Source organism: Equus przewalskii, chromosome 29, assembly GCF_037783145.1.
Source record: "Equus przewalskii isolate Varuska chromosome 29, EquPr2, whole genome shotgun sequence".
Classification (NCBI taxonomy): Eukaryota; Metazoa; Chordata; class Mammalia; order Perissodactyla; family Equidae; genus Equus; species Equus przewalskii.
In genome coordinates this window covers 45,867,310-45,886,218 of record NC_091859.1, presented here as the reverse complement: position 1 = coordinate 45,886,218, position 18,909 = coordinate 45,867,310, and the positions used below count along the sequence as shown (strand labels likewise).

Sequence of the window (18,909 nt, the reverse complement as noted above, 5' to 3'; positions counted from 1 at the left end):
TCAGTACAACATTTTTAGTTTTGAAAACACTAGAGTGGAAACAGGCTGGTTGTGGGCCGCGTTGAGGTCAGTGGCACGGGTGTCCCATCAAGGCAAGAAGAGGCACTGCAGTGGTGACCACGGAGCGCCGATTTCGGAGGCGCTGGATGCAGGCGCGTGGGGACGTGGACCCACTCGTGCTGGGCCTCCACAGTGACCCCAGTGGTGGGCAGTGGATGGAACTGAGAGAAATGGCATGTCCAGCGCACAGACCGTCCCGTAGTGGGCTCGGCCCTGGGGTTTTCTGTGTTTTGGTGTCTTCTCGGGTTGCTCCCTCCATTCCCAGTTTCCAGAAGGTGGGAGGCCCCAGTCCATGATGGCCTCGCCTGGTCACCGAGGCTCCTCCTGACTTGGGGTCAAGGCACGTGCCCACATCGCGGGTCCTTCAGTTCTTTGAGTCCTGTGAAGGCTCTTTGCCCCTCCTGCTCTTGGGGACCCTGTGGCTCCCTGCAGGGCAGAGGCTGTGCACTTCTGCCCTGACCGTCCTTGGCTCTGCTGGTCAGTGCCTGGGCTGGCTTTCAGCTTCACGTGCTGTCACTGGGCTTGTGCTCAGAGCTGGGTTCCCGCCACTGGCTCTCACCGTGAGGGTGTCTGAGGCCAACTTTGGATTGATTTTCTCAGAGAGAAGATGACGAGGAGATTCAAGCCGCCAAAGAGAAGCTGAAGTACTGGCAGCGGCTGCGGCATGACCTGGAGCGTGCGCGCCTGCTGATCGAGCTCCTGCGCAAGCGTGAGAAGCTCAAGCGGGAGCAGGTGAGGCTCCATGCGGGGCTCTCCCCCTTTGAGCATCCCCAGGGCGGTTCACAGACCCCAAGTGGGCTTCACAGGCCATGGACTGAAGACGCCCCAGAGCCAGTCCCAGGGGTTGGCCATGCAGCCTGCAGCGTTCTGGACCTGCAGCCCTTGCCGCCTGCCCTCCTAAACTGTCCTTCCTCAGGGTGCAGGCCAGGTGACTGCCAGCCCTGGATTGCAGGTGGCTTTATGGAGGGGGTAGCACGGGGGCAGTGTGGTGTCCACTTCGGTGTGCTGTGACGGCATTGTGCCAGGGAAAGTGGGAGCCTGCTGGCACACGGTGGTGAGGAGGGGAGAGCTATGTGTGATGTACCTCGACATAGGCCGTGGGCAGTTTGCTGGGCAACGGCCAAGAAGAAATGTGTGACAGCGTTTCAAGTAGGAGCCTTTATTGGCTGTGGGACATGTGATGATGCCGAGCACTCGCGAGGCAGGAGGTGCAACTTCTCAGAGAGGGTTCCATGGCGAGTGTTGACACTAAGTCCTGTTGTCCTGCAGGTGAAAGTGGAGCAGATGGCCCTGGAGCTGCGGCTAACCCCGCTCACGGTGCTGCTGCGCTCCGTGCTGGACCAGCTGCAAGAGAAGGACCCGGCTCGCATATTTGCCCAGCCGGTGAGCCTGAAGGAGGTGGGTGTTCACGCGCTCCTGACCGGGTTTGCTCTGCTACTTAATTAATAAACGTTACCTAGAGTATACGTTTACTTGTATTCGTAATTTCTCAATTTTATTTAAGATTTTTTTTAAATCATAAAAGTGATACATTTCATTGTAAAATACTGGAAGTGAGAGAGGTGAGAGTTGTTCTGCAGAAAGAGACTCTTGGCAGTTGGCGGGTGTCTGCCCAGACCAGTGCACCGGTTATTGGATTTTTAATAAAGGAATTTGAGTCAGGCGGGTCCCTGGAAGGGTGTGAGTTTTAAGTTTGGTGTGTCTCAGTGCTGCTGCTTGTTACTGTGTGAGCATCATTTGTGCTGTGTGTGTACGTGTGTGTGCGTGCACATGTGGCTCTCATGTATAACGGGTGTATTGGTTATATAGAATGAATAAAAGTCCTTCTTTGTTTGTAAATGATGATTTTTCCTCCCTGAAATTAGGTACCAGATTATTTGGATCACATTAAACATCCCATGGACTTTGCCACAATGAGGAAACGGTTAGAAGCTCAAGGGTATAAAAACCTCACTGAGTTTGAGGAGGATTTTAATCTCATTGTAGATAACTGCATGAAGTACAATGCCAAGGACACGGTGTTTTATAGAGCCGCAGTGAGACTGCGTGATCAGGGCGGTGTTGTTCTGAGGCAGGCCAGGCGCCAGGTGGACAGCATCGGCTTCGAGGAGGCCTCGGGGATGCACCTGCCTGAGCGGCCTGCTGCAGCCCCTCGGCGGCCTTTCTCCTGGGACGACGGTAAGCACTGGGCCCTGCGTCCAGGAACAGATGGGAGAGTTCCTTTCCCGCAGACTCTGCACTGGCATGGCACAGTAGAAATACAGTGCAAACCACATAAGTAACTTCAAATTTTCTAGTAGCCTTGTGAAAAAAGGGGAAAAAAGAGGTGAAAATTTATTTTATTAATGTATCTTTAACCCAGTATATCTGAAATATCGTGATTTCAACGTGTAATAACGTACAAACTACTGAGGATATTTCTCATGTTTTTTAGTTTTCTCTTTGCCACCTGGTATGTATTTTATACTCATGGCATGTCTCTTTTCAGACCAGCCATGTTTCAAGTGTCCACTCGAGAGACATGTGGCCAGCGGCCCTGTCTCGGACAGCCCAGGTCTACCTGATACAGACCAGGCAGCAGTTTAGTTGGGGACTTGTCCCTCGGGGGGTCCTTTGATCGACTTCCTAGGGTGTCTTGTGGCTAGAGGGAGGTTGTTGGCTGAGTTTCACAGTGAATAAGACAAGCACAAGAACTCTGGCTGGCTTTCCCCCAGACCCTTTACTCCTGGTGTGCACACGTGGCAGAAAGGCCTCCAGACTTGGGGCTGTGCCTCCCCCTGAGCATGGGCATGTGCTCCTCAGAAACCCGGGGGCTGTCTGCCCACTTGTCTGCTCACTTGTTCTGATCCTTGGAAACTGAGGGCTCCCCTCACTGTGTCATGCTCTGGCCACCACTGAGCTCCCTGGAACGAGAAGGGGCTTGGGACTGCTCCGTGTCAGGCCTTTCAGAAAATGGCCTACAAGTTGCCTTGGCGTTGCCTGAGTAAACTTGAACATCCAGGTTTTCTCTAAGGCGAAAATTAAGGCTGAGAAGTCCTGATGTTTCCTTCCTCAGTATCTGGGAAGGGACATAGGTGAGCTAGTGGCCACATGTCCCATGCACTGGGTGCTCCTCTCCTTGCCCGTTAAGTACATGTGGGCACCAAGTGCCTCACGCTGAGCCGAGGCCCATGGTGCACACATGGCTGGTCCTCCTCTGCTTAAGGATCAACAAGATAGTCCAAGGTGTTTTCCTTTGGGGCTTCAAAGGACATGAGTTTTATTTATGTGAAGGTTTTTGAGGTGGTTCATCTATGAAGGTTTGTTGGAACAATGATTTATGACTACAAGCTGAGCTGTTGTGTTTTAGGCATTCTTATTGATTTCCGTGTTCTGACGTCTTGTTTACTTTGTAAAAAAGACAGTTGCTTTAACGACAGGCTGTTCCTGGAGGCTGGGGCTGCATGGGCTTCTGCCCAGTGAGGCTTTAGCTTCCTCTCTCTCTCTTGTTTGCTCTCACTTTTATTTCAGGTAGTTCTGAAGAGTAGTTTCTTTTGTTAGCCACTTCTCACTAATTTAAGGTAATTTGTGCTTTATAAACTATAGTGTTTTGCAGAAATTGAAATTGCTGGGGATTATTGTGGTAAATGTACCTAAAATTCAGAATTATCTGTGAGTTTAGCAGCCCAGTTTTAATGAAGCCACACGACCTAAAGTCTGCAGACTTGAGCTCAGACATCAGTTGTGATGTACACGTGGCTCCAAGTTGGTGCACTTGCACGAGCCAGCACAGGTGCTCTTGTGCGTGTGGGCTCTTTTGGGTCTTTCTGTTGTGCCTTGCCTGGCACAGGCAGCTTGTCTTCATGAGAAGGTGTAGAGTGATGGTGAGCCAGGAGAGGCTGTGGGCATCACTTGGGCTGTGTCTCTGCTTCGGTGCCCTGTGCCCACCTGTCCCTCACCAGCCGTAGACATAGAGACTCCTCCAGGATTGTCCTGATAGCCACAGAGTGAAATGCGTGTCTCCCTGTTGCAGCGGCCTTTTGTGGGTTCAGGGCATGGGTGGAGGGGCCTTTGGGGCTCCCAGTGGGTGGGGCCTGTGCCTCTGCATCACAGGGCAGTGCTGGGGCCTCAGCTAAGGGTGATTTAAGGGGCAGTAGGGACGAGTAAGCTTTTCTTGTCTTAGAAGGCACTACCAGCATTTGATGGCTAATGGAAGTGTGTCCTTTGACTTCAGTGGACAGGTTGCTGAACCCGGCCAACAGGGCCCACATGGTCTTGGAGGAGCAGCTGAGAGAGCTGCTGGACAAATTGGACCTCACGTGCTCCATGAAGTCCAGCGGGTCAAGGAGCAAGCGGGCCAAGTTACTAAAAAAAGAAATCGCTCTTCTTCGAAACAAGCTGAGCCAGCAGCACAGCCAGCCCCCGCCTGCAGAATCAGGTATTGGAAGCTTTGAAGAGGAAGGTGCTCGGCTGGGGCAGGAGACTGGGGAGGAAGGTAAGCACACAGCTCAGTGTCAGTCTTAACTGAGTCTCAGGAGTCACCACTGACTTTGTGTCTTGAAATTCACAAAGCCCCCACCCACTGGTATTTTGTTTTCTTATGGTTCCTGCCATCTGTGCTTTATTTTGGCACTTGAATATTACAAAGCTTAAGGAATAGAATAAGAATTTTTTTCAGATTGGTTCTGAAAAACCATTTAAAAAGAGTGGTTTAGGTCTTACACAACCATCCAGAGTAAAAGTGGCTTGTGCGATTGGAGTAAGGATTATTTTTGTTGTGCTGTGTAAATAGAGGGAGAGCCATTTAATTATGCGCTAGGTTATCAAATGCAGCATTTTGAAAGGGCTGTTTTAAACTGTCCTCACTTATATGATCCTTCTGGTGTTTTGAAGGGTGGGAACGTAACACACCGGTCACTGGGGAGCAGGAAGCTGAACCAGAGCTGCCTGCTCTCAGGGCCGGCCGACCACATGGGCTGCCTGCAGGTCCCCCAGACATGGCCCCCTTCTCAGCAGCATTCTTGCACTTCGCTTGAATAGCCTTGAAAGATGAGAACTTACCTTAGTCATAGTTGGAGTGTATCTGGGAAAAGAGCTAGACATCAGGATGTTTTTATGGATAGAAAACACATAGAGAAGAAACCCATCTGCCCAGTAGGAAAACTAGAAACCCCCAGTGCACACGCGACCTTTGGTGGAGGTGGCTGCTTTGGCAGCCCTGTGTCCGATGAAGGGGACTTGAGGTGACAGCTTTCGACTGTGTTGTGTGAGCATATGGGACATGGTGGAATACTCTTCCCACTCTTTTTTGCTTTTCTTTTGTATTTTAGAGTCAACACATTTTAGTTACACAAAACAGAGGAATAAGACTCCTCCCACCACAACTGTTAGAAGTTTGGTTTATAATCTTTCTGAGTCTTTTTCGGCATGTCCAAATAAGAGTAGCAAAAACATTGAAACCAGACACATACAAAATTATTCTACAATTTGCTTTTGAAAAAAAACTTTGGTCTGCTGTGGACATCTGTATCAGCGGGTGCCACCCTGCCATATTCCTGTAATGACCACGCAGTGTCTCCTGTCTGGGGCACCACGATCCAGCCAGGCCTGGCCAGTAAGCCTGCCAGCTTCTGGCTGGTCCCTCTGAGGTGAGGCAGTGCCTGTGTGTCCGCCTTTAGCCTGTTGCTTGAGGCAGCGGGTGGAGGCAGAGCCAGAAGCCTTGAGTCTCCTTCCTCTGAGAAGACGGCTTCCTGTGCGCACAGCTGAGACCTGTTCACGCAGCCTCGCCTCGCTTCACACTGGGTTTGTTTCAGCGTTATGGCTCCTCTCGTTAGGTTACTGTATTGTCAGATGCAGACTCTGCAACTTCTCTTTAGGGTGATGTAAATGGTAGTTGGTCTGTAGAACAGAACAGCGTGGCCCTTCAATGTGGAAGCCTCTGCTGTGAGCACACGATGTCCCCCTGCCTTTGAGGCCCTGATGGGTTTTGTTCTGAGAGGCACTTGCTCACAGGGACCTTTGACAGCCAGACCTATCTAGGATCCTGGGCTGCCTCCCTTTTGTGCCCTGGCAGGTCCTTGGGAGTAGGATGGGGTCCGGTGTGGGGCATACGCCTTTCTCCTGGCCAGCCCGCCTCCCGCTGCCCAGCTCTCTGACCAAGGTGATGTGTTTCGCTTACTTAAGGAAACCCATCTTTGTGTATTATTTGCACTGAAAAGAGTGAGTTGAGGAAAAAGCTTGTCAACAAGTCAGTTCCCCATTGTCAGGATGGCTCCACTGAGTGCCTTCTCCTCCCCAGCAGCCTGGCCTTCTCACTACAGAGCACTGTGTGACCTCTCTCCTCCTCGCCACGGGCTTCCTCCTGGCATCGCGAGCCTCACCTGCCAGGCGAGAGTCCCCCAGTTAGGCCCCCTCACACCGGGCAGGAGCGAGCCTGTTCCCCTGGAAGGCCACCTTTACTGCTCTGTGGCCCTGGGTCCTTTTAAAGGAAGTGCACACAGAGTGAGCTCTGACAGTCACCTGCGGAGTGTTAGGCTTCTTGTTAAAAATGACTAAATACATGGAATGGGCATTTTCCTTTCAGGTGATGGGAAAGGTGGCTGAAGGGGTGGGGAAGGGAGGGAGGGAGTGCCCACTGTAAGTATTTATTTATGTTTAATTATATTTAATTGCATACATGTTGAAGACAGCCAAAAACATATTTGTGAGTTAGGACAGAAATGTGAACTCACGATACTTATCATGTGCCAAAACCGAAGAATCTTCTGAAAGACGAGGACTCATAACTATAATATTGTTTCATACCCAAAAAAGTAGTAATTCTTTAATATCAAACATAGTGTGTCACTTAATTGTAATTTAACATTTACGTGGTTTCCGTTTGAAGAAACTTGAACAGGGAAGTAATCGTTGGGTGTCAGGCCCGCTGAGACGCCCTTGTCTGAAGGAGGTCCCTCTGATTGGCCCCTGGAGTTGAGACCTGCAGGTGGCCGTGGCTGTGGGGTCAGCAGCAGGCCCAGTCCCCTTCCAGCACTCCTTGCAGTTGGGGGCAGTGCTCCAGCAGCTCTGCTGTTGCTGTTAACTCCTTGGCCATTGGGGTTTCAGTTTGGGGCTGTTCCCTATGTTGACTGTGGAGCTGTGAGGCTCAGTTCCAGCTGGAGGTGGAAGGGCGGGGCACAGGCCACTGTCCCCAGGTCGCTGAATGGAGCGTTCACTTCCAGTTGTTGGGGTTTTAGGTCGTGAGTTGCGTTCTGTCTTCGCTGTGTCAAGACTGTGCCTTTCTCCTTTCTGAAGGCTCCAGAGAGTCTGCGTCAGTTCAAGGAGCTGAGCTTCTGTCCAGCCCGTGGGCTTGCAGTTTGGTGGGTCCTGCTTTATGCACACATCACGCTGTACCACACAAGGACCCTGCCGTGTTTGTAAAAGGACGTTTCACGTGGTGTGACACGTACATATGTGTCGTGTTCTCCTTTTAGGATTGTGAGGGGAGGGAGCACGAGGCAGGGATGGCGCTATGATGGTGTACAGTTGTGGGTCAGAAATGGCTAATTCATTCATTGTGATTGTCCCAAACTTTCTGTGGCTTTGATACGGGAGCACTGGGTTGTTGTAGTTGGTGCCAGGTGTGTAAAGTATTGTAGAACTGTTCTTGCAGAGTTAGTTGCATCTTCTAGTTTGCTGGAGTAGCTCTTATGTCGGTCGTCCTGAGTGGAAACCACTTTATGGGCACCCATTTGCTGTTTAGTATTGTAGTGAGTCCCGTTGAGTGGGATTTCAGTGCTCATTTCTGTGTTTGCAGACTCTGAGACCCTATGTTCAAGTCACAGAGTTTATTCTAGAAGTTAATTGAAGAAAAATTGAGTGTTTCTCACACACAGTTAAGTAACATATAGTTTGTTAGCAGCGAGTGACTTTCTAATAGAGTTTTCATACTTTTGTATTAACTTCCAGTAGAATTTCCACTCAGGGTCCTGATTGGGCACACCTGCTCTGTCGGCGGGCTGATGGGTGCGGTGGTACAGCCATGGGGTTCACCAGGCACAGGTTCTGTCTTCTCTCATCTTATGGATGAGGAAGCTGAGGCTCAGAGGGGTTCAGCGGCCTCTGTGGGTCCCACAACTGGTGGTGGAGGTGGTTTTTACCTGGTCACCTGAGCAGCCTCTGCTTTTGAGCACTGCCTGTCATCTGTCCACCCCGTTAATGCCACAGAAATGCTTCCTGTGAGCTGCCCAGGCAGACCCACAGAGCAAGGACAGTGGGCGCTCAGAGTGACCACGGGCAGGGTTGGTGGGTGAGCAGATGCTGCTGTGGCTCTGCCACCAGGGCCACCTTTGGGTACGAGGAGGCGTTGAGAGGCCCATCTGATGAGGGTGCAGGCTTCGCCTCTGGTGTAGGGCTCACGTGAGGGCAGGAGAAGCCCTGTGTGAGTGGCACATTGCGGGAGAAGGTATGGCCCGCAGTGGCTCAGGGCCTTGTGTGTGCAGCCAGGATGTCGGCACCTTGGCTGGCTCCTGCCCAGGCAGGAGTGGGCAGGCTCTAGGGGTTGAGCTGGAACAGGGGTCTGAGGTGCTTCTTAGCCAGCGTCCCAAGTGGGGCGTGGCCCCGGCCGTGGGATGGGACAGCCAGGGAGGCAGGAGGAGGCCGCAGAGAGGCCCACTGGGCCCAGACTGAGGCGGATGGCTGGCTGTGGCCCCACAGGGCTTTCGGCAGGTACTTTTGGTGTAATGGTCAGGACAACAGCCTGACGTGGAGGCCTGAGGGAGAGGCCAGAGGGAGGAAAAGGAGGCAGGAAGCAAATGGAGGCATCTGCTTGAGAAGGGAGAGGGGAAGTGGCCTTGCAGCCCGTGCTCCTGAGATGCCGGCCAGCAGGGAAGACTGCAGGACGGATGCTTAAGCTTCTTCGCCTGCACGCACCGCATCGGGCGGGATGGCCGTTTACAGTTATTAACACAAGGCTTTTCAACAGTGATTCTTCATGTTCTCTAATTCCCATCTGGTCAGTATTCCTGTGTGTTTTGTCAATATTATTTTCTTAAACCTGTTGGTGACTAAACAGTGGGTGGGAAGAATTTCATCACCAGCCAACATGTCAGTGTGACTGATGGTTCAGTGTTTCCACTCTGTAGATGTCACAGTATCCCATGCCGGGTCATTTGTGTGCCCTTGGCGTCAGTTTCATGCACTGGATAAGTTTGTCTCTTCTGTCTAAAACTGACTTTTATCAGAGCCTTTGTTGAGGAAACACTCTCCCCTGGGTGTTTGAGTCGCCTGTGATGTGCTCTGACAGGCTTTGAGTGGCATCTGAAGGCGGAGGCACCTTTCAGGCAAGCTGCCGCCACAGCCCACCAAGGCCTGACCAAGGCTGTTTCTGAGAGAAGAGCGGAGCCCCTTGAAGGTCAGGTGCCACCCGCTCCCGGCGGTCTGAGCTTTGCTTGATTCTTCTCATGTTAGTTGGGGAGAATTCTCGAAATATTTTCTCTGAGTATCAGTGAGCCTTAGAAGTTGTGTAGCTTTTCATTTTCAAGATGACTTTGGAGTTAATATTTTTAACCTTACATATTTCAAATGGTTTTTGGGAAGTTTGCAGGTTTAATAGAATAAAAACTATACCTAGTGATGATATATACTTCTTAGGATCATTTAAATTGTTATTCTTGGTTTTATATCACTCGTCCTGTAGCCAGAATCAGTCTTCCTTGGAAGGAAACCACAGTGGCTTATCCCAGCTGGGTGTGACCTTGCTCACCAGCCCGCTTCCTCCCTGGAGGGCCTCCCCTCCAGGTGCTGGTGTCAGACAGACCAGCCTCCCAGGGCTGAGGGCTAAACGTCTGCTCCCTGTGGTTTTCAGACTTCTCATTATATTAGAAAATTTTGAAAGTCTTTTTTAAAGAGGTTAAGTAGTCTTCTTCCAAAGGCTGTTTTTTAAAGTCAGGTTTAAAAAGAAAGAACCTACATTATGGCCTTTCGGAATGTGGCATAGAAGTTAGTGTGTGCTGAGAACTGAGTGGGAAATCTTTCCTACTTTCCCTGGAGAAGTGTTCACAGCCACTCCCTACTCCCTGTTTTTGGCATCAACTTAGCAAACCCTGGTCAGAAATCAGATTTAAGTGTTTCCTTTTGTCTGCTAACCTTGTGGCCTGCGTCAGGACTGTGGGAATGCCCAGTTAGACCCCCTTAGTTACATGAAATGTCTTTTCTTCCTCAAGGTAAGTGAATTTTGATTGCAGAAATTGTCATGAACTCGAATGATGTATTTAATATTGGCGTATGCGAAGTGATCTTCTATGGTTGTTTATACACCTGGGCACTTGGACCTGGGTGCCACGCTCCCCAGTGTTTGGGGTTAGGGAAACGCACACAGTGTAGCCATGCCCCGGGGCCGGGCCACAGCGGCCCTCACTGCTTGCAGACAGTGTGTGTGATGCTTTGTTTCCTTAATTGAATTAGTATTTGGTGGACTTCACATTTATAGTAAGTTTTATAATAGATTTTTTTAATTATCAGTTTTCAAAAATCACTTTATTTATAATTTTTTCAGGAGATAAATCTCCCCCTAAACTTGAACCATCAGATGCATTACCTCTTCCTTCAAACTCGGAGACTAATTCAGAACCACCAACCCTCAAACCAGTAGAACTCAACCCAGAGCAGAGTAAACTATTCAAAAGAGTCACATTTGATAATGAATCACATAGCACTTGCACTCAGAGCGCACTGGTAATCGGACACCCTCCAGAGCCCACCCTCGCCAGTAGTGGCGATGCGCCGGCGGCGGCGGCCTCCGCAGTGGCGGAGCCATCAAGCGATGTAAACAGACGCACTTCTGTTCTCTTCTGCAAATCGAAAAGTGTAAGCCCCCCAAAGTCTGCCAAGAACACTGAAACCCAGCCAACTTCTCCTCAGCTAGGGACCAAAACCTTTTTGTCTGTAGTCCTTCCGAGGTTGGAGACTCTTCTGCAGCCAAGAAAAAGGTCGCGGAGCACCTGCGGCGACTCCGAGGTGGAGGAGGGGTCCCCGGGAAAGCGCCTGGACACAGGTAAATGCCACAGAGGCCTTGCCGCGCGTCCTCTTCTCCTGCAGGGGCTCCGGGCAGCGTTGTCGGGAGGTGCCACAGCTGCTTGTGCAGTTTACTGTCCAGAGTTCTCTTAATTTCAGGAAAGAAGACAGACAGTGCAGCTTTTCTTTGAAAAGTCCTAAAGCATAGGTCTGAGGTGGCGCCACTGGGGGTGGCTGTGGGCCAGGGTTGGCCTGGCATGGGTGCCTGAGCTCGACCCTTCCCTCTGGTCTTTTGGATACCAGGAGAGGCCTCAGAGCATAATTAGTACTTGGTCGTTTGTCACAGTGTGCATCCAGGTAAACTGGTGGTGTGTGAGAGGCTGCACCTGGTTTGTGGAACCCCCTGGTGGGGACATGCGCAGGAGTGACAGCATGGGGTTTGGGGGTGCCTCGGGGGGGGGGGGGGTCGGCTCTACTCTCCGCTGTGTCATGGGCCTCCCTTTCTGAAGATGGTGCCTGGGACCCTCTACAGGATTCTATCCTGGGGCCTTCTGAAGAGAGCACTTGGCCCAGTCGGTTAAAGATCCTTTTGACATTTTCTCACTGTTCCATGCAGCTTTGTTAGTACATATGTGACAAATTTTTATGGCCTGCTAAAACAACAGTGAAGGTGTCTCTCATTTACTACTAAGCTTTTATAACTTAAATTTAATTAATTTGCCAAGAAGTTCCCCATGCATGTGTTATATCAGTAGCATTTTCACGGAATTTCCTCTGTGCTAAGTTTGAAGGAAGCCGTGTGCTCTTTCACGGCCTCTGTTTATAACCTTTCAGATTAAAGCCGAGGAGGCTCTGAGCTGGTTGAATTAGCAGGACTGTTTGTCATCTGCGCCTGTTTGGTGATGGCCGTGCCTCTGAGAGGTGGTGGGGTTGCGTCTCTGACACGTCCTCTTGGGGGTGTATGTGAGTGGGTTTGTCCTGTTGTGGCTCCGGGCCTGGCCGTCTGCTGGAGCTGGACAGAGAGCCGTACGTTTCTTCTTCCGGCCCTGCGAGCGTTAGGGCAGCTTCTCGTGCCTTTCAGGCGGGAGCACGTGGGTCTGGGGGGCCCTGGCCTTATCTTCTGGGGTGGCAGCGAGTGAATCCCTGTCCTGGAGCCCTGCCAGGACAGGGTCAGGTGGGTGGCTGGTGGTGGGGGTAGCCCCGCCCAGGGCCATCTGTTTCTCCCCTCCGCCCATTGAGTCTGAAGTGTCTCTGGAGGAGTTGGAGCTCCTGGAGGTCTTTACGCCCAGCTGTGTTTCTGCATGTCAGCAAACAGTTCATTCTTTTTGTTGCCAAAGTCGTTTCCCATAAATTTCATTTTAACGTGTAGGAAACTTTTGTACATAGAATTAATTTTATAGAAATTCTCTACTTACGTATGTCTATTTTGATGGATTGATACCAGGTTGGAGTTTTTTAAATAATTTGTTGAAGCCTTTTTTGTTTCGTTTTCTAAAATAATACGAAGCGACTTCAGTGTTCCATAGGATATAGATAGAAATATAGATGGAGCTTATTTCAGTTCTTGAGAATTCCCCTTAATGACACCGTGGCCTTTCTTAGCCAAATTTAGTGGAAGACTCTTTCCACTTGTTTTTTAAGCGTACTGACAAGTCCCAGCAATTAGGAGTGGGCGGAAAGTCAGTGTGTGTTGTGCTCTGGGCCCCAGGGCCTATCTGGTTAGTGATAGCTCTGAGCGCCAGGCCCTGGCCAGTGCTCTCCCCTGTCTGGGGTGCCCACCCCACACCAGAGCTCTGACCACCCTGTCGGCAGCATGAGTGCGGGGCATGGTTGGTCCAGGGCCCCCCCCCGTGAAGTGGATGTCTGAGAATAGTCTGCCAGGCCCCATGGTGGCCTTCACCTGACCAGTTGGTCCTGCTGGGACTGTGGCCACCTGTGGGCCTCCAGCTGTTGGTGAGGTTCCACTAGCCTGGCGGTCATGACTTTCAGGGGCCTCTTGGTCTTACTTACCAAACATAAAAATAAAGTGCCCCCTCCTTCCACTTTTCCCCTTCTGAGTGGAGGATTCTGCAGGCTTTTGGTGGCGGCGGTGAGTCTTACGTGGAGGTTTTACCGCAGGCCTCCAGTGAGTGGGTGTCTGGAGGAGCGCCTGCACCTTTGATCTTTTTGAAGTGGAGGCTTCTGCTTTCTTGTTCCAGAATGGCCCTAGACTCAGTGGATGCCTACTGAGTCCTAGCGTTCTCCTGTATGCCCGGAGCCTTAGTAGCATTAGGATCCACTTGGCGCTCAGGCACAGGGCTGGTGCCACCTGGCGTGTCCCTCCTGGCACCCCTTACTGGCCTTGATTTTGCCCGGGCCTCCCGGTGCTCTCTGCATGTTCCGGGTTTCTTGCTCTGAGCTGCAGTCTTCGCAGTCTGAGGATTTGAAGTATTCTGAACTTTGCTGTTTTCCCAGAGATTCATCTGTGTGCTCTGCCTTGTGGGGCATTCTCTGGTGTTCCACAGTGTGCTGTAGGGTTTCCAAGTTAGAGTGAAAACAGATTTGTTCATTCTGAGACGCCAGCCCCGCTGTGGGTCCTTCCTGCTCTCGCGGTATTGGAAGCACCCATGGGTGAAGTGTGCAGTGCTTCTTGCCCTCATGGAGGGTTAGCGCAACTACCCTGCTCGTCCTGTGGTCACATCTTGTAGAGCCTGCACTGTCTCCTGGCTTCCTTCTTCCATGACCACTGACTGACTTCCAATGATGAGTAAATCAGGCCAGAACTTCTGTGCTACTGGTCTCTTCTCTTGAGACTCCTCCGTGATTCCTGTTGTCACTGGCGGGGCCTGTGTGGGAGAGAGGGAGAGTCTTTTGTGTCCTTAGGCTGTTCAGGGAGGAGGCTGGTCTGTTGGTGCCTTTCAGTCAGACTAAATGGCTTTTTCGCTGTTTTCCAGGTTCTCATTTTAACTACTAACATGCTGGGTAGTTCACTCTTTGGATCCTAATTATTTTCTCTTACTCAACTTGGACTGGAGCTCTGCTAAGCGGTCATTTTGGAGCGCAGAGAGATCGCTGCATCCTTGCATTTCACGTAATTCTTGTGGATAACGTTGGAAGCATCAGTTCAGCCATCCTCCAAACAAACACAAACACCAACACTTGGAGGAGACCTGCCCCACCCCACCCACCCCTTCTGTAAGTCAGAGCCAGACGCCCACAGGAGGACCGCGCAGGTGCATGAGGACCGCCGGCACCCTCCTCGAGCTGGCAGGATGCTTCCTCGGCCCCTCCTGTGGATAGGTGTGACCGATGCAGAGGGAAGCCTTAGAGTCAAGTGCTCGGAGAGCCTGCTGCATCCACAGATGACTTACGTGGACAGAGATTCTGATCCTGCCCTTGGCCGGCACAGAACCGGGCCTGAGATGACCAGGGGATCTGGGTTGGGGCACCCGGGCTCGGGAAGGAACTCTGCACACTCCACACGGCCCGGCTGGAAGATCTCTCCCTCGGTTGTTAGCATCTTTGTTTCCCAGTTTCTCCCTGATCTCCCTTCTCTTTCCTTTATTGCCTCCTGGTCGTCCCCCGTGGATAATTGAGCAGCGGCAGCTCTGTCTCTCTGGTCACCATGCCCAGCGCCTGCCTCAGCGAGCAGAAGTCTTGTCCGTGGGACTGGAGGCGTCCCCTGCCAGGTGTCCTGTGTGAGCCTTCCCTGCCACTGCTGCATCTTCTTGGAGCTGGTCTAGGCAAAATCAGGGTGGTTGGGTTCTTCATATTTGCTGTGTTTTTGTGTTTTTATCGAAAGGTTGAAAAATGCACAAGAAATGCATTTATATTGCCAATAGTAAAAATAAAAACGTGTAACAAACTAATGGGCATGCCCCACCGCTCCGAGAGGCCGAGTGCAGTCATGGTGCCCGTGGCCTCTGACGCTGACCCCACATCTGTCCTGTGTCATCAGGGTCAGCAGGAGCCAAGTGGCAGCCTGGGTGGTGCTGGGAGCGCTTACGTCCACACCACGTGGCCCCGGGTGCACGGCGGCGGCGAGTGCGGCCGTCTCCTTACCTTACCTTACCTTGCCTTGCCTCTTGCCGAGCTGCCGTCCAGAAGGTTCTTCAAGGCCCAGCAAGGGCGTGGTGGGTGTGGACCCTGGCCATCTGTCACACCTGTGGAAGCACTTGGGACTTCTTGCTGCCTGGTGGGTGTGAGCTATGCAGGGTGGAGGTCCCAGCCTTGGGAAGCCATTACTGATGGGTGTCTCGGGAAGGCCTGGAACGGCCTTGATGGTTGGGGAGTCAGGCCAGGATGCTCTTGGCTCTGTGGGTCGTGCCTTTAGGGGCAGAGAAGGAGCATTAGTGTTTGCTGCTGTCTCCTTACTAAGAAGTCCTCATGGTGCTACCTGTCACGGGGCTGGGCTGAGTCTTGAATGCCCTGTGTGGAGAGGCAGCTCTCGCGTTGGAGGGCATTGGCTTTTTCCTGATAGCCACCTTGTCTTGTAATTTGTTTTTCATTGTGTGCTAACTTTACTCTCAGTGTTTAAAAGACTACCTTGTGCTAAGATGGTTGCTGAGAGTACGCTCTGCTCTGTGCAGGGTTGTGGTGAGGGGTTCGGGCGCTGCATGGAAGCTTGCTGTTCGTGAATGGCCTGTGGGCTCCCCTCTGTGCAGACCTCCAGAACCTGCCTGCCTGCGTGTCATATCATGTCCTTGCAGGGTCTCCAGTGTGTGGCCTGGTGGGCTCCCTGAGCCACAGCTGGCAGGCAATGTTTGCATAGGGAGCCCATTGGGAGGGGCCAGTGAGGGAGCAGGGGGAGGTCACAGCAGGAGGGTCATGGCTGAGGGCTGGGCGGCCCCTCAGAGCCCGTTGCTGTTGTGGGGTCCTGCTCTGGCCATAGCGGCCTCATGCTGCTGGGCTTGTCTGTGGGCCTGCCACTTAGTAGGTGCTCAGTGACATTTCACAGGTAGCACGTGAGAAACCGTGTATGTGAATAACTCGTCACACTGGGTGTGTGTGTCCTCTACCTAAGTCCTTAGGACGGTGAGAGGGGGACGTGACCATTCTCTTTAATTTCTCAGATGGAAGATTTGCCCTGCATTTTAATCGTTTCCCCTTAGTGTCACTTGTGGAGCCTGGCTTCAGGTGGTGGTTGTCACCAAGCACATTGTGCAGATCACACCTCTTCCATTCTCCTAGTGGACATCTCGAGTGTGGCTGCGCTCCATGCTTTACTGCCAGGTCTCCTTTCTCCCCAGGTGCCAGGTGTGTCTGTAACGGGCACTGCCTGCTCTTCTCTTGCTTTTCCCAGCGGCCACCATCTGCTGCGGGATGGGGAGGAGCCAGTTGTGGATGCTGGACCCTGTTCATCCCTCAGTCAGGCTCTTCCCTGTCACAGGTGGTGAGACTCATCCATCACTTTTCTTGAAAGGCCTCCTTGTTTGGGAAGTCACAGGGGTGTTAGATGTGGGTGGCTTCGTGGTTCTGCCTCCTTTTCGCCTGGACTGTTGCCACAGCGTGTGTCTGGACCCGGCCCGGCGTTGGTGATGTCCTGGGGCTGCCCCCGAGGGTGCAGGTGTGGCCTTATAGCCTCGCTGGTCCTGGGCACCTGATGTGCACCTGCCTGACTGCACCCTTCTCTCACGCCCAGGTCCTGTGTCCTGGTTCTGTCCGTCTGGGTTGGGTGCGCTGTCTCTGACTTGCCTGACTCAGATTTGGGGGTCTCTCTGCTCTTGGGAGATCCCAGTGGGCCTGGATGGCACCTTCTGTGCCCTCCTGAGAATGGTCAGCCTCCGAGGACCCTGGGGGTTGAGATGCAGGGCCTTGTCCCTCACTCCCCGTTTTCCCCACCTGCTGTAAAGGGACTGCAGGTGGTTCATCTGTGTTCAAGGGTGATAGGAGCTTGCCAGGTCTCAGCCCTATGTTGTCAGCTCGACTGCTGGATTTTATGGGCCTGCTTTTTTCAAGACTGTTTGGTAAACTCTTATAACACCCCTGACTATCTGCAATTAGTTCTTGTAAGTATGAATTAGGTTTAAAATAAAAACACTAAGTTTTTCTTAAGGCCAGTGGTGTTACGTCCAACAGAAATGGAGCGGGCTGTCCAATGAATTTACTTAAAAATGCATAGCTTCGGTCTGTTCAGGGAGCAGCAAAACCCGTCCAGTTTCCACATTTTTATTTCTTAAGACGCTGCCATCAAAGTTTATTCACCTCCCTTATTTAAAAGTGAGTCATATTCATTGAGAAAATATGGAAAAGCATATAAAGCAGATCAAAAACCCCTGTAATCTGGCCACCCAGATTCAAGACAAATTCGAAGAAAGAAATTTAAAAATTTTTTAAGCAGAGGGAATGGGATTCATTTTTGGGGAAAAAAAATTATTCACAGCCCTCCAGCTGTGGCCCCTGGAGGGAGCAGGCTGGGCCCAGCGGCGTGGCACTCGCCTACAGCTCGCTGTGTCTCTGTGGGAGAGGTTTCTGCTTCGGGCGTCATCCTTGCCTACTGAGATGTCGGAGGGAGGGAGACCTGTGGCTTTTCAGGGGAAGATGCGTGGTTTGGCTTTGAGATCTGCTTTGATTAAGATGCTCCCACACTGAGATGGTGAGATTGTGTCTTATTCAGCTACTTAGAATGTTTGAAAACCAGTGATGTCTACCTTCCCGGTGCAGCGGTGCCGGCCCACCCCATGGGTGTGGTGCCTGTAGTTTTGGACCTTCCAGACATGGTGGCCTAGGTTAATGAGATGCTCATTTTTTGTTTTAAACTGTTTTTGAGGTTCATGTTAATACTTTTCTTTTGAAAGAAGATTTTTTCTTATACCGGCTGTTCCCACTGAAGCTCCTCTGCATGAATCCTCTCTTGGTGATGGTCTGACTCCTTAATGAGGTGGCCCCCATGTGGCCTAGACTTGGAGGGGCCTCATCCAGATGTGGCTCATTCCCCAGTGTGGACTAGATCAACAAGTGTGCAGAATCCATTGATTTAGGAAGGAATACCTGGATGCCCCTTTCTTTGTCTTGGGGGAACCTATTTAAAAATTTTTGCTTTTTTAAGGAGAACACCTTTAGACAAGTGTTCTCTGAACTAGTTGGATTTGAATTTATTATAATTTGCTATCTTTATTTCATTCCACAAGTGCTTCTCCATCTCTTGTGTTTTAAGCTCTCTGCTGGGTGCTGGGGGCTGTGGGGTGAAAAAAAAGATGCTGTCTGACCTGGTGTATGAATCGTCCTTGTACAGCCTGTCCCAAGGTCAGAGAGGATGGTCGCGCTTGGAGCAGTGGCTCTGACAGAGCTGAGCTCAGGTGCCTGCGTGCCTGTGTTGCAGGTCTCACCAATGGCTTTGGGGGTGCGAGGAGCGAGCAGGAGCTGGGCGGCGCCCCGGGGAGGAAAGCAGCACCCCGACGACGCTGTGCCTCCGAGTCCAGCATCTCCTCCAGCAGCAGCCCACTCTGTGACTCGAGGTGGGTACACAGTCCTCATGCCTCCCCCACGTGGCTCCCCTGCCCCACCACAGGCCCTGGCCTGGGGAGGGGTGTGTGTATTCTGACCTTTAGGGGCAGTTTCCTGTGTGTTATATATTAATCTTCTTTGTAGAATTTAACCAGGAATAGAAAACATTCTACATAAAAAATTAACAATTTTTGAATCTATAGTTACATTTATACTTTGTCTTTTCCTCCCAAAGCCTTGCCTTTATCAAAACGGCGGCAAGCACAGCCCTGCTCGTCTGCCCTGTGGAGGCCACTTTGTAGCTGGGGGTCCTGCGGCCCCAGGCTTGCTGGGCACAACCTGCTTCATGTGGGTTGCTGTGGGGCTCTTGGCTCAGCCCCCGCAGGGTCCGGCCCTGGGGCTGCAGATTGGGCAGTGAGGAAGGAGCCACTTTCTGACGCAGCTGTGCTTTTC

General features: G+C 51.7%; 1 protein-coding gene across 10 annotated transcripts in view; it reads left to right on the top strand.

The window, feature by feature from the left end:
• Window positions 1-18,909, top strand: part of BRD1 (bromodomain containing 1) — a 56,064-nt gene that overhangs the window by 26,211 nt on the left and 10,944 nt on the right. For 3 of the 10 annotated variants that reach the window (XM_070599984.1, XM_070599985.1, XM_070599983.1), the window contains 6 exons: window positions 661-792; window positions 1,330-1,458; window positions 1,926-2,238; window positions 4,274-4,534; window positions 10,574-11,071; window positions 18,332-18,467. In XM_070599984.1, coding sequence (XP_070456085.1) covers window positions 661-792; window positions 1,330-1,458; window positions 1,926-2,238; window positions 4,274-4,534; window positions 10,574-11,071; window positions 18,332-18,467 — 1,469 coding nt within the window. Of the gene's footprint in view, window positions 1-660; window positions 793-1,329; window positions 1,459-1,925; window positions 2,239-4,273; window positions 4,535-10,573; window positions 11,072-13,964; window positions 14,206-18,331; window positions 18,468-18,909 lie in introns of those variants that run through there. The other 7 variants (XR_011534674.1, XR_011534673.1, XM_070599986.1 and 4 more) reach the window with 5 other exon arrangements.